Raw genomic sequence first — 14,359 nt, 5'->3', positions numbered from 1 at the left:
GGGGAAATCACAACTAAGAGATGGGAAAAGATACATTTCAAGCTATCAACTACAACAGCTAGATATGGAATACAATACCATTTTTATGGTATTGTATACCATACAATACCAGGTTACTCAGGAATGTGTTGATCTGCTGGAGGGTCAGAAGGCTCTGCAGGGAATCTGAACAGGTTGTGTCAGTGGGCGGAGGACAATTGCATGAAGTTCAACATAGCCAAGGCCTAGGTCCTACTCTTGGGTCACAACACCCTGTACAGTGCTACAGTTTGTAGAAGAGTGACTGAAAAGATGGACAGTGGGAAGTAATTGTAGAGTCACAGAACAGCTTGGATTGGAAGGGACCTTAAAGATCATCTTGTTCCACCTCCACTGCCATGGGCGGGAATACTTTCCAGTAGACCAGGTTGCTCAAATCCCTATCCAACCTAGCCCAGAACACTGCCAGGTATGGAGCATCCGGAACTCCCTTTGCCATTGCCTCCAAGCCTTTAAAGTAAATGATTTCTGCTTAATATCTAACCTAAACTACCCTTTTTCAGTTTAACCCCACTCTGCTTTGTCTTGTCTCTCCATGCTCTTGTAAAAAATGCTTTTCCAGCTCCCTTGTTCAGTCTTTGAGGCACTGTAAGGCTGCTCTAAGGTATCCTGGAGTCTGATCTACAACTCCAGCTCTGTCAGCCTGTTTTCATAGGTGGTCCATCCCTGTGATCACCTTACTGGGTTCCTCTGGACACACTTCCATTAGTTGACATACTTCCTGTGCTGGGACCCCAGAGCTGGATGCAGGGTTCCAGGTGGGGTGTCACCAGAGCAGAGGGGCAGAATCCTCTCCCTCCCCTGCTGCCTACACTGCTCTGGATGCAGCCCAGGACACGTTTGGCTCTCTGGGCTGGGAGTTCCCATGGCTGGGTCATGTCCAGCCTCTCACCCACCAATACCCCCAATGCCTTCTCACAGGGCTGCTCTCTGTCTCTTCATCCCTCAGCCTGGACTGATCCCAGGGGTTGCCATAGGCCAAGTGCAGGACCTTGCAGTTGGCCTTGTTGAATCTTAAGAGGTTTTCATGGCCTCACCAGTTCAGTTTTGCCAGGTCCCTGTGGATAGCATTGTTGTTCTGGTGTGGGTTTGGTGGTGTTTGTTGACAGCAGCTAAACATGAACCATTGAATGCCCAAGTGGCCAAGAAGGTCAATGGCATCCTGACCTGTATCAGCACTTGAGTGGCCATCAGGAGTAGGGCAGGGATTGTCCCCCTGTACTTGGCACTGGTGAGGCCACACCTCAAGTTCTGTGTCCAGTGTTGCACCCCCTCACTAGGAGAGACATTGAGGGGCTGGAGTGTGTCTGGAGCAGGCCAGTTGAGCTGGAGAAGGCCTAGAGAGTTAAGTCCTATGAGGAGCAGGAGGCTGTTTATCGTCGAGAAAGGCTCAGGAGTGACCTTATCATTCTCTACAACTACCTGAAAGGAAGTTGTAACAAGGTGGGGGGGTGGTCGTTTTTCCTGAAGCTGTGCTGGGGAGGTTTAGATTGGATATTAGGAACCATTTCTTCACTGGGAGGGGTTATCAAGCATTGCACCCAGGGAAGTGATGGAGTTGTTGTCCCTGGTTATTGCTGTGTAAAAACTCGCTTGCGGTAAGAGACTTCTCCAGGGTCAAGCTGTTCAAGTATAACCAATTTATTATAAAGGGTAAAGAGAGGGGAGACCTGTGTCCGCCACCAGCCTCGGCGTCCACATGGTCAGGGGGAGGGGAGAGAGAGCATGGAGAGCAGGGAGGAGAGGTTGGAAAAGGGGAGGGAGGGCATAAGAGCAACAGAGGGAAAGAGGGAAAAACCAGGGAGGCTTATGAGAGAGGGGAAAGACGAGAGGAATAAGAGGGGAAAAACCAAGAGGGTAAGAGTAAGAGAGGGAAAGAGTGGAAGAGGTAAGAGAGGGGGAGAGGGGAGCTGAGAGAGGGGCAAAGGGGTAAGAGAGAGGAGCCAAGAGGCATGAGAGAGGTTAAGAGAGAAAAACTAAGAGAGCAAAGTTCTTGTTACAATCCAATATATCTTTTTCTGTAGTGAATATCCTAATTCCCAGTAACCAATCACTATGAGACACACCCACTACAAAATTTACATACAGTTTATATATTCCCTATATTAACACAGAGTGTTGCATTTTAAACTCTACAAAGCTTTACAAGTTCTTTCCTTGCTTCTTGACCTTTGGACTTTCTATCAGCAGAAGGACATTGTTTTATCAACAGGGATTCTCCTCTAGCTGGCTAGGCCATTGTTCTTTGGTTAACCAGTACTCAGTATCCTATGACTCAAAGCAGGCTTTCATTTTTACTTCAATTTTAGCCTTCATATTTTCAGAATCTTCTGCCAAACAATCACATTCATAAGGTTTCCGTGTTTCACCCTCCCCAACACCTGGTGGTGTTTAAAAGATGTGTAGATGTGATGCTTATGGTTCTATGGTCCACTTGGCAGTGCTGGGCTTATGTTGGATCTTGCTGAAGAGTCTTTTCAGCCCAAATGATGCTGTGATTCTGTGTAAACAGATTCTGTGTAAGCATTGAAGTGGCTTGCTCAGGTTTATGCAGTAGTTCAGTGACAGCTGAGTTTACACCTTTCAGATTACAGTCCTTCTTCACACTTGGTATTAAGTTTTGCATTCTCTGTTCTTCCTATAAATCTGTTGAGCTGTACTCTGAGATCTGATGGGGCCACTGAGATAATTTCCTTGTGTTCTGCATTCTGCAATTACAACTCCTTAAATTTGGTTTATATTTTGGGGCTTGAAGATATGATTGTTGTTGCAGCATCTCCCTTAAAAAGATGATATTCATATTACTGTTTTACTTCCTGTTTACTTTGTTATAGATATTGGCATTCTTTTTTTCACACAACTGTGTTCTCCCTAATTGTGTTTAGGGAGAAACTCATCCGCCTTCAGCATGAGAACAAGATGTTAAAATTGAACCAAGAAGGTTCTGACAATGAGAAGATTGCCTTGTTGCAGAGCCTTCTTGATGATGCAAACTTACGGAAGAATGAACTGGAGACAGAAAACAGGTAATAAATTTTGTCCTCTGCTTCAGCTGACTTTCCTACAGGCATCCCCAGGAGAAGAATGACATGATTTAATGGAATCAGTCCTGTGAAAGGTCATAAGGATGTGATTACAGGACTGCAGAGTCTTTTGTATGAGTAAAGTCTGAGGGATAGAGACTATGTAGCCTGGAAAAGAGAAGGCTTAGGTTAGATCTTGTCACTGTATCTTACCAAAACGTATGATGGGAGGGTCTAAAGAAGGTGGAGATAGACTGTTGTCAGTAATACTCAGTAACAGGGCAAGAGGCTGTGGGCAGAGTTTAAAACACACAGTATTTCATCCAGATGTAAGAACATACTTTTTTTCACTGTGAGGGTTGCTGAGCTCTGTAGCATGTTGCCCAGAGAGGTTGTCTCCATCCTTGTAGATACTTAAAACTCAGCAGGACATATTCCTCAACAGCTTTCTTTAGTTGACCCTGTTGGATTGAGCCAATCAGCATATGGACATCATCATAAGGACCAGACAGAGTGCATCAGAGCATGCCACAGCATTTGGCTGATAGTGATGGGAGGCTGCTTTCTCTCTAATCTTCAAATCTGTTCTTTATCTAATCTTCCCCTATCTTCCCCTTCAACTGGGGGAGGTGCCTTAAGCCTGAAAGAAAGTAAATACTGCACTCACCTTCAAGAAGAGCAAGAAAAAGAGCATGAGGAGTTACAGGGATTGGTGAGCCACAGCTTGCTTTCTGGAAATTTCAGAAAGCAAGTCCATTTGCAATTGATTTCCAGCCATATGAGGGATAGGAAAGTAATTGGCAAATGTCAACATGAATTTACTCAGAGCAAATCATGCCTAATTAATTGAGTTGTCTTGACAATGGGATGTGACTGCACATGTGAAGAAAGGTGAAACAGGGGACAGTACTTAGCTTTAGTGATGATAAAGTGTCCCATGGTATCCTTATGTTCAGAATGGCTAGATATAAACTAAATAAGTGGACAGTAAAGTGAGCAAAAAAATCTTGGACAGTGATCAGACATCTGAGCCTAAGGTAGTATTATTGTCAGTGAGGTGAAACCCAGCTGGCAACCAGTTCCTTAGTCATCAGTACCAGTATCCGCACTGTTCATCACTTTTATTAACAGCTTCACTGATGAGAAGGGCAACACTCAGCAAGTTTGAGAGTGCTACCACTTTGGGATGTCCTGATTGCGAAAGCTGTTCTTCAGAGGTGCTCAACAGTTCAGAGAAATGAACTGGTTGGACCCCTGTCCCTGGCTGTGAAGCAGCTCTACTGCAGAAGCCCTGGCATCCTAGTGGGTGGCAAAGGAGGATGTGTTATCTGGGGACCTTGAAGCTGTCTGTGATCTGGACTGTCCTCACTGAGGTGCAGGCAATCAGTCTGGGAAAATAATTGTTTGCCTCTCATCAACTTATGCTGTCACATCTGGACAGAGCATGTAATTTTGGATTCCCCAGTACCAGAGAGATGTGGATGTGTAGAAGTTCAGCAGAATACTACTAGGGTGAGAGACACTGGAATGTGTGATAGGTGGGATAAAATGGAGAACTGGTTTTGTCCAGGCCAAAGGATAGGTGACATAGAGGAGAGTGCATTGTGAACTGCATCTGTCTGATGGGAAGGTAGAAAGAAGACAGATTTGGGCTGTTCTCTAGAGATTATTAGTGTAAGGACAAGAGGCAGCAGACAAAATATGGAGTATGGGTTCTGAGCTCTCAAAGAGAAGCCCAGAGAGACTGTTAGACCTCTGTCCTTAAAAGTATTCAAACCTGGTACTGGATATGGTTCTAGAAATCTGCTGTAAGTGCACCTGCTTTATGGAGGAGGTTGGATCTAGGCAACATCCCTTCCAACCTACAGGTTTATGGGGTTCTGTAGCAGTGTAAAAGCATAAGCTAGCTGCTCACACAGTAAAACTGACAGTTAAAAGGTCTTCTTTCATGTATATAGAGCTGATTTCTGTATGCATTTATGTTGGCCTTGAGAATATGAGAATGTTCTGGATGAACATCTGAATGTTATAATCTCTGGAACTGCTGTAAGCTCTATCTACTGCTGTAATTTTTTCTTGAGTAACTTACAGTATTGCATTTTTTTGTATAGATAATCTGAAAGCACTGGATGCTAAAAATCTGGGACTTCCTCTTGCATTTTGTTGTTTTTTTTCTGAAAAACAAATATTATCACTTTTCTAGATTGGTAAATCAGAGACTTCTGGAAGTACAGTCCCAGGTTGAAGAGCTACAAAAATCATTGCAGGATCAAGGTTCAAAAGCTGAAGATGTAAGTAGAAATGTACCGCAAACTTACATTCAAGTAGCTACTGTTTTTTAACCTTTCACGTTTTTATTAAAAAAAAAGTAAAAGAATTATATAAACTGAGATTAATATTTTTTTGTATTTACCAGTAAACTGTGCTTTTTTAACTGGGATGCAAGACAATTGTCTAGAATAGAAAGCCATCCCATGTAGAGAAGGTGTCATACATGTTTTATTTGAATAATTGTGTCTGTCGCAATAGAAAACTCAACATTAGAATTACTTAATTAGAATAGAGAACTTTGGGAATTGAGGAAATGTTGGTTCTCCATGAATAAAACATCTGAGCTTGTTTTGGTTTTAGTTTTCTTAATGAAAGTTAAGGTCTTTCCAGGCACTGGAAGGTCTGTAATTCTTCATGTAAATGTATCTCAGAATGAAAAAAGACAGGCAGACCAAAACTAATAAAAAAGTCAAATAATTTGGCCCTCAACACACTGCACCATTTTCTTTTTGTGTACAGAGTTAACTTTATTTTAAATGTAAGAATACACATTGTAACTGAGTTAGTGTGGAAAACAACTTTCAGTCTTCCACTCAAAAATTGTTTATTGTCTCCTGTATTCAAAAAAGAAGCTCTAGAACTTTCTTGAAAGCAGCGATTTGTTGAACTGTACATGTGTAGTGTATGCTCACAATCTCAGTGTATCATGTTGCTAATTGACAACAAACTGTAATGTGCTGCTTTCTATTTTTGTGGGTTTGTTTTATCTAATTTATATAAAATAGTGAAAGTCTTTTTACTAGATGCTTATGTTCATTTAAGAGTGTTTTAAATTTAGTTTACTCTTTTCATATGCAGAATAAATGATATGAATGTTCAACACCTAGTTGATTTCCAACAAGATTATTTTCCTCAGTAACTTAGAAAGCATTTTAGAATATATGTTAAAATAGGTCTGTTCTGAGATGTTCTTTGCTGTCTTGATCATTGCCCAAAATCTTTTCAGGGTGAACAAGAATATGAAAGAATTATTTTCAAATACTGTGTATTTGATCCCTGTCAAATTGTATTTGACTTTATTTACTGCAATTTTAATTGTGCCCCTTTTAAGGCTCTGGCTGGGGTGTGTCTGCATTCATGACTTCTGTGTTGGTCTGACCATTGCAGCGGTGATTTATAGACACTGATCCCATGGCCTGTTTTGCTAAGTTTGATTTCATTTACTCTTAAGGAAGCAAAAGAGTGAGTGTAGATTCAGGGAAGCATTGAGTATGAAGAATCTCTAACATTGTGGTCTCCTCATGCCATCTCCCTTGTAAAGCAGAGCAAATCTCAGAAGTTAAACCCCAGCTGCTGAAGGAGATAAAAGTTGTGCTGAGACTACCTGAATGATCTGTAGAATAGCCATACAAAAAGAGGGATTCTTCAGAAACATACGAAGAAGCAATAGGAGAGACATGGCATACTGTTTGCCAGTACATAATTTTCAACTTGTTTCCTCTATTTTTTGCTATTTTTCTGCAACAATGCACTGAAATTTGTATTTTTACAAACTTATACTGTAAATGTGCTCAAACCAGAAAATTGGCACTTCATTTTAATTGAGTCCAGAAATGCATGGTGAGAGTTCAGGTTTGTTTTATGTTGGGTTTTTGGGTTTTTTCTTTTAAGTGTTGTTTGTTTTTAAAGCTGAAGATTTTTTTAAACATGCCCAAAAATATGTAGAAGCAGTGTTGTAACCCTGGCAAGCGTCCTTGCAGCATTACATGCTGCGTGCCAAGGCCCACAGCAGCAAGCAGTTTTGGTTTTGTATTGAAGTGCAGTGGAAGGCAGCTCTGTGTCATTGGGCCTGTAATGGACACTGACACATTCTGTTGGGATGCATGATTAGTCCATCCTGAGTGTTACCTTGCTAGCCAGGCAAAGGCCTCCTTACCCTCATCTTTCAGACTACAGAATCAACTCACATGTGTCTGCTGTGTTCGGAATAGGCTTGATTTATTGTCCTCCAGGATGCAGTAGTCATGTGGGGCTACTCAGCAGTTACTTGAACAGCTTCGGCTACACCATTTGCATGTCTTCTCACTGTCTTTTATCATCATTGTTCTCCTGTTCTCTGCCCTAATCTCTTCCTATATAAACACCCTGCCTTTAGTTAATTCTGCCCCACTTGTTAAATCCATCCCATGCCTAATGTTTTTCATAATGTAACATACACAGTCATGGCCTTACATGCTGTTACTGATACAACCCAGAACTCTGTTACCTCTGCACTTAGCCATGAAGCTGAGGCACTCTTTCATTTGGTGAGACACTGGAACAAGTTGCCCAGGGAAGCTATAGATGCCTCATCCACAGAATATTCAAGGCCAGGTTGGACAGGGATCTGAGCAACCTGATCTGAAGGTGTCCCTGGTTGTTGCAGGGGGTTGAACTTTAAAAGTCCCTTCCAACCCAAACCGTTCTATCATTACTCTCAGCATCCTTGAAATCTGACCATCCGTCATGGTGCTGTTTTGTGACTTTGATCACCTCACAGTGTTAGTGATCTTATCCAGCAGTCTTATGAAGTGACCCATAGTTTCCCACACTCTGTGAAGTTAGCTTAACCTCAGGCCAGAACCTAGCCATCTGCCCCTAAAAGTAAATCAAATTTTGCCCTGAGAAAGGGGACAGACTTGTTCCTTTGACTTGTTTAAGCATGAAAGGAGCTTCAAGCAAAAAGACTTTTATTTCTGTAGTGCTTAGGAGACTTATCTTCCTAGGAGAGAACAACAATTATAGTAATTACATTTTAGATTTGTATGAGTTTTTAAAGCTTACTGATACTGCTGAAATCCCAGAAGTAATGTTTGCTTATTTTTAGAGTGATCTGTTTGAATTTATCTGCCAAGTATATACAGGATCTTTGGGTGCCTAGAATGACACACTGAGTGTTTTAGTCTCTTTCCTAGTCGTGTGTCATGAGTAAATTAAAGTGGGTAAACTAATTAGTGCTTCTTTTAATTGTTTGGGCTGTTTATCACACTTAGTTTCTTGTTTTTGAAAACGTGATCCATCCTGTTGGGGGAGGGGTTATTCCCTCAGTAGTGCACATACTAGCTAAGTAATGCACCAGTGGAATCAGTGTTGACTAATAGTTGTATCTGTTTCAAGATAAACCCAAGTGCAATACAAGGATCAAAAAAAACTAACAAACTGAGTTCAGTTTTGATTTTGTGACCTTAGGGAAGTCGGCACTGCTTCCAACTTTTTCCCTTTCTTGTTCCAGGCAGCCAGTAGTCCCCTAAATGGTCAGATATAAGTGATGGGGAGAGTTCAAGTGATTTGTGACTGACAAAGATGCATACAAATATTTAGAAAAGGTAGTGCTGCTGCAGTTGTTCAGAGGACTGGAAAAAAACATTTGGTCAAAACCTGCAGATCCTTAGCTGCTGCAAATTTCTGACTCTGAAATCCGTAGAGCCATATGGACTTGTTTTTATGGCTCCCCACCTTTCTTGTCATGCAATATGAAAATCTCTTTTGTAATAATGAAAAAACATGCCCCAGAAATGTGATCAAAGACAATATTTTGAAGTATAACCAAACTAAAAAGCTTTTTGAGTGCACACGGTAATTTTTTTCTGTTAGCAAGATGACTAAATCTTTTTTGAAGGAACATTGGAGGAAAAACAATGAAGTAATTTTGTTGATTATTTTAGCTTATATTTTGATGGTGTTGTGGACCATCAGTCACATGCTAACCCTTCCATGTGATCAAAACAGTATAAATACAAGCTAAAAAAACAGTTGCAGATTTAAATATGTTACATTTGCTTTGTATTCAGTCAGTGTGGCAATAACGCAATTCAGCATCACACCACAAAAACACCTGCATTTATTAGTTCTGGTTGTAGCCCAACAGACTGGCTATTTTCCTTGGTTTTATTAGTTGTATGACTTTTGTTTTAAAATTACTTTCCAAAATAGCAGTTGATTTCCTTTAGAATTATGATTTAAACACAATGATTTGTAAATGTGCATCTTTATTATTTTTATATTTTTGGGTTTAGTGACATGTTTTAGAAAATGTTACAAGATGAAATTGTTCATGAGAACAGAGGAAGAAATTGCACATGTGTGAAAAATACATAGCTTTAACTTTCTCTGTTCATGACTTTCTAAATAGTTTCTTCTGTTGGCTGCTGTTTTGCTTTATACTAATGTCATCTCTGTTTCTTGGCATGGGCTTCTGCTCAAGGCTATTGTGAGTATGGCTTTCTATTTACTTAACACTACTTTCAGTTCATAAACATTTATTGAGTTTGGGTTTTTTCTCCTTTTGAAAGATACTCACTGTGTATGAAGTGAGTTTAAAATTTAAAAATTACTTCAAAGTTTTTATTCAAATAGCCTATCTAAATGTGATATAATCAGAAAGTGGAACACTGTAAGTTGTATGGTGATTTTCATGTGTCTGTAATCCATAAAGATAAGAAACACCAAAAATGTGACATTTATGCTGCACTGCAGTTAGAAATACTCTACTCCTTCTAGTTTCTGTGGGGATGGGAATTTACTTTCAACTAATTTGCTACATGTCTTCATGCAAGTTGCAATGCAATATTGGCAGGACAGCGCTTGCAAATTTTGCTGCACTTTCCAATACAAAGTACTGAACAAATTAAAACAACTGCCTTAAGAATTCTGTCATTTATGGATATTGCTTTTATTGATATAGTTCTTGGGACAAGATTTGTAAAGTTCTAAAGGGTTCTAGTTTTACTAAAGTCATAAATCTGAAGAGAAAGGTTGCTACCACAGAGGCTTTACAGTTGTGATCTAAAACTGAAGTTAAAAAGTTGGTTTTTGATTAGAATGTCAAAACTGCATGTTTTGAAATAATTTTTAAAATGTTAGCTTTAACATATTTTATATTTTCACAATACATTAAAATAAAACATTAACTTTCTATTTTAGTCAGTTCTTCTGAAAAAGAAACTTGAAGAACATCTGTAAGTATTATTGTTTGCTTCTTTTGTATGTAGTTGGAAATGATGTGTTTTTCCATATGATGAGGAAGGCAGACAGTCATTAATCATGGATCTGTAAAATATACAACTAAGAGAGATTAGATAACACAGGAATATTTGGGAGTCTTCTGTTCAGGTTCTGTTTTTTTCCCGTAGAATACCATTGTGAAAGTAAGAGCAATGAGGGAACCATCATTTTGTGTTGGGTAGAACGCTTTGCTTAACATTGTGCAAATCTTTGCTCAAGAGGACTGAATAATTTTTTTCTGAGGAAAGCATGTTAATATAAACAAAATTAGTTTATTTTCTCTTTGCTATACATTATGGCATAGAAGGTAATACTTTAGGAGGTGCTATCATTTTGTTGTGCTATTTTTGCATATCTTTTACTTCCCTAAAGAATATTTGCTTTGAGTGTCTTGCAAAAAGAAGTTTCTCTTGCCCTTGGGTTTGGCTGTTCTTTCCTCAATGTAATATCAGTTATAAATAAGTATTCATTTTAGGCCCTCATTGTACAGTGAATTTATACTAAATTAAGTACAGTTACTGACAGAGTTTGCTGTTGGAGTTCTCCATACAGGACAATGTTTTTTCATCTTATCTAGTAAATATTTCTACCAGTGATATTGTCACTTGTCCTCATGCTCTGCAGGAAAAAAAAAATCAATCATGCCCTTAGAAATAATCTCTCTATGAGGATTTTCTGTACTGCTTAGTACTCATTTCAAGCACAGTAATAGACTGGGAAACAATATATGCTTCTGTGGTTTGTAACAGTGAGAAGCTCCATGAAGCTAACAATGAGCTACAGAAGAAACGAGCTATTATTGAAGATTTGGAACCAATATGCAACAACAGTTGTGAGTTACCTGTGCAGTCCATTTATTTCCTTTGTAAATTATTTCATGTGCAACATCTTTAATTATAGTACCTAAAGAAGGTGTCAGGTAAGCAAAATGTACCTTTTAATGGAAGTGACACGTATGTTGTTCATGTCTCTGGAAACTAGGGTGACCAAAAAGATGCTTTTAACACTTTATATACATGGGAATCACATTTTAGGAACACTGTAGTAAGAAATCATAGAATCATAAAATGCTAAGATGTTAGAATGAGCCTTAAAGATCATCTAGTCCCAAACCACAATGACGTTTGCCATAGAAATACCAGCTCACTGCCATACCTGGTGTTGAACTTCAGCTCTCCAGAACTGTCATGTCTCATAAGACCCTAATTTAGAAGATCCTTGCTGTTGTCACTGACTCATTTTTACTTCCAATGTATATTCCTTCAATGTGTTTTCAAGAACGTGTTGTAATTTGAGAAAACTTTCCATTACCGGTAAAAGAGGAATGTAAGATAGATATCATATTTGCTCAGAGGGTATGCAGAACCCGGCATCTAGTTGGTTTTTAGCTATGTTTTTTCCAGAGAAGTAATAAGGGAGGTAGTCTGGATTTTTCAAAAGACTAGTTATTATGGAACAAGGCAGAAGATTGTAACCCATGGCAGCTGCTCTAGTTTGTGGTAAAATTATTTTGTTCATAATGAGATGGAGGAAAAAATATGATTTTGTTTTCTGAGAAGAGAGAGACATCTGAGAAGTTTTATAGAAGATGCAAAAGTAATAGTGGCATGACATTCTTACACCAACACAAGAAAAATGTGTGCAGTTAAATTTTCCTACTGATCTCAATTGCTGCTTAAGAAAGTGTGAGGGGGGAAATTAAATTAGTATGTTCATGTTACAGTTTAGTAGATTTAAGCAGGAGTTGTGCCTCTTAGGAATTATTCCTCTTACATAAAATAAGAAAAATCATATTTGCCTGTATGACATGCCAAGATATTATAGTAGCTGTAAGTCATTAGTAGACCCATTCTCTAAATGTGTTCAGTGACATGATTACTTTATAATTCCATTTCTCTTTATTTGTCATAATTCTAAAAAGCAAAACTATGTCCCAAAAAATCCATTTTATGAGATTTTATAGGAGTACATATTTTTGATGTTTGAGCTGTACACTAGTTAGATCTGTGATATGTACCACATTAGATTTCTTATGTCAGATTTTCTTAACTGAAATATATTTTAGCTGTGTCTTAAGTGCCTGTTGTAAAACATGAAAATATGCATAATGTAATGAAGTTGTTTTCCAATGTTTGCATCTCCTGACATAAAGCACTTAAAATTGAGGAATTACAAGAAGCACTACGGAAAAAGGAGGAGGAAATGAAGCAAATGGAAGAACGATACAAAAAGTACTTGGAAAAGGCCAAAAGTGTAAGTAGATGTGTTCCACATTAATTATCCCTGTCTGACATAGACTGTATTACGTGTCCACTCTGTGGGAATAAAAACGAAGGAGGTATCTATACACACTAAGTTAAAGAGAAGGAAGCTTCATTGTTTCAGCATTTAATATGGATTAATTGTGCAGATTACCCCAGTTTTGATACTCTTTTATTGATGCCTTTTTGCAGTAAAGTGATCTTTTTGACTGAATCACCTTCAATAGTTGTTAGATTTCTCTGATGATGTTTGGCATTCTCTTTTGCCTTTTTGCTTAATATGTGCTTGTCAAGAAGGTGACTAATATTTAAGTGTTGACAACATAACTAGTAGTATGGTTATACTACTAGCTTTGAAATGGTAATATGGTGGTCTTAATCATAGTCCCATTTCTTCTCTTACTATACATTGGTCTTTTGAGTTTCTTGCCACATCCAGTTCCTTGAACGCCTCCAGGGATGGTGACCACACAACTTCCCTAGGCAGCCCATTCCTATGCTTAACAATCCAACCTAAACCTTCCCTGGCGCAGCTTGAGGCCTTGTTGTCTCATCCTGTCACTGGTTGCCTGGGAGAAGAGGCCACAACCCCCACCTGGCTACAACCTCCTTTTAAGTAGACAGTGATAAGGGCTCCCAGAGCCATCTTTTCTCCAGGCTGAACACTCCGAGCTCCCTCAACCACTCCTCATAGCATCATGTTTACCACAGAGTAAAAATGTCTCACTAAAATTTAAAGCATTGTTTTATTTCAGCTCTGAAATAGGTAGAAAGATAAGAGATGAGAAGTCTATTTCTCTGTAGCCAGAGGTTGTTTAAGAGTTTCAAGCTATTTTCTATTAAAGGCTTAATAATTCAGGCATTTTTCTGAATTTATTCTTGGTTTAGCTCTGTTTACTAGCACTCTTGGGTGACACATATGAATGTACCTGGTGTCCCTTCATCTTTTTAGTAGCATAACAATTACGTATGTCCCACAGAGTGCTTTTTGGCTTAATAGAGCGACCTAGAAGTTACAGCACCTGGTACCCCAGGTAGGTGAATCCTGGCAAATATCCATAAGGACAGAAGCAGTCCTTCCTCAAGCAGGAGAAACTGACAGGCAGGAAAATCAAAACCATAAAGAGAAACTTATAGAAGTTGTTTCTGTCACCATGGCCCCAAGGTAATGTAGCCTGGGTTAGGAACTGCAAATGTCAGTCTGGGATACTGAACCTTTTAGATTTCACTTTTTCTTGTCAGTCCTGTAAAGGTGACCCCGGTTCAGATGCTTTAATATGTCACAGTTGATGAGAGAGGTACACATATTTTAAGTTACTTTTTTAAAAAATTTCTTAACCTGACTTGAAAGGTTTTTATTCCTTAACACAATTGCTTTTGCAGGACTTAATAAAAAACAAACTGGTTTTCTCTTACAGGTCATCCGCACATTAGATCCTAAACAGAACCAGGGTGCTGCTCCTGAGATTCAGGCACTGAAAAACCAGTTGCAGGAGCGGGACAGAAAGTTTCATTCCCTGGAGGTAGTAATCCTTACATTTTGTGGTAAAAACTCATTGGTTTTTAGTTAGAGACTAATATTTCTATTATACTTTGGCTTTAAATATATGGATTTTTGTTTTATAGAAAGAATATGAGAAAACAAAAAGTCAAAGAGAAATGGAGGAGAAATTTATCGTTAGTGCCTGGTACAACATGGTAAGAATCTCACAAACCTTTTAA

General features: G+C 39.0%; 1 protein-coding gene across 7 annotated transcripts in view; it reads left to right on the top strand.

Annotated features, from left to right (window-relative positions):
• HOOK3 (hook microtubule tethering protein 3) overlaps positions 1 to 14,359 on the top strand; it is a 93,180-nt gene that overhangs the window by 66,665 nt on the left and 12,156 nt on the right. For 5 of the 7 annotated variants that reach the window (XM_015652583.3, XM_033520251.1, XM_015652580.3 and 2 more), the window contains 8 exons: positions 2,925 to 3,065; positions 5,266 to 5,353; positions 9,505 to 9,582; positions 10,296 to 10,330; positions 11,126 to 11,208; positions 12,529 to 12,629; positions 14,056 to 14,160; positions 14,264 to 14,335. In XM_015652583.3, coding sequence (XP_015508069.1) covers positions 2,925 to 3,065; positions 5,266 to 5,353; positions 9,505 to 9,582; positions 10,296 to 10,330; positions 11,126 to 11,208; positions 12,529 to 12,629; positions 14,056 to 14,160; positions 14,264 to 14,335 — 703 coding nt within the window. The remainder of the gene's footprint in view (positions 1 to 2,924; positions 3,066 to 5,265; positions 5,354 to 9,504; positions 9,583 to 10,295; positions 10,331 to 11,125; positions 11,209 to 12,528; positions 12,630 to 14,055; positions 14,161 to 14,263; positions 14,336 to 14,359) is intronic. The other 2 variants (XM_015652581.3, XM_015652582.3) reach the window with 2 other exon arrangements.

This window comes from Parus major, chromosome Z (genome assembly GCF_001522545.3).
Source record: "Parus major isolate Abel chromosome Z, Parus_major1.1, whole genome shotgun sequence".
Classification (NCBI taxonomy): Eukaryota; Metazoa; Chordata; class Aves; order Passeriformes; family Paridae; genus Parus; species Parus major.
The sequence above is the reverse complement of the archived record's forward strand: the minus strand, read 5'-3'. Positions and strand labels throughout refer to the sequence as shown.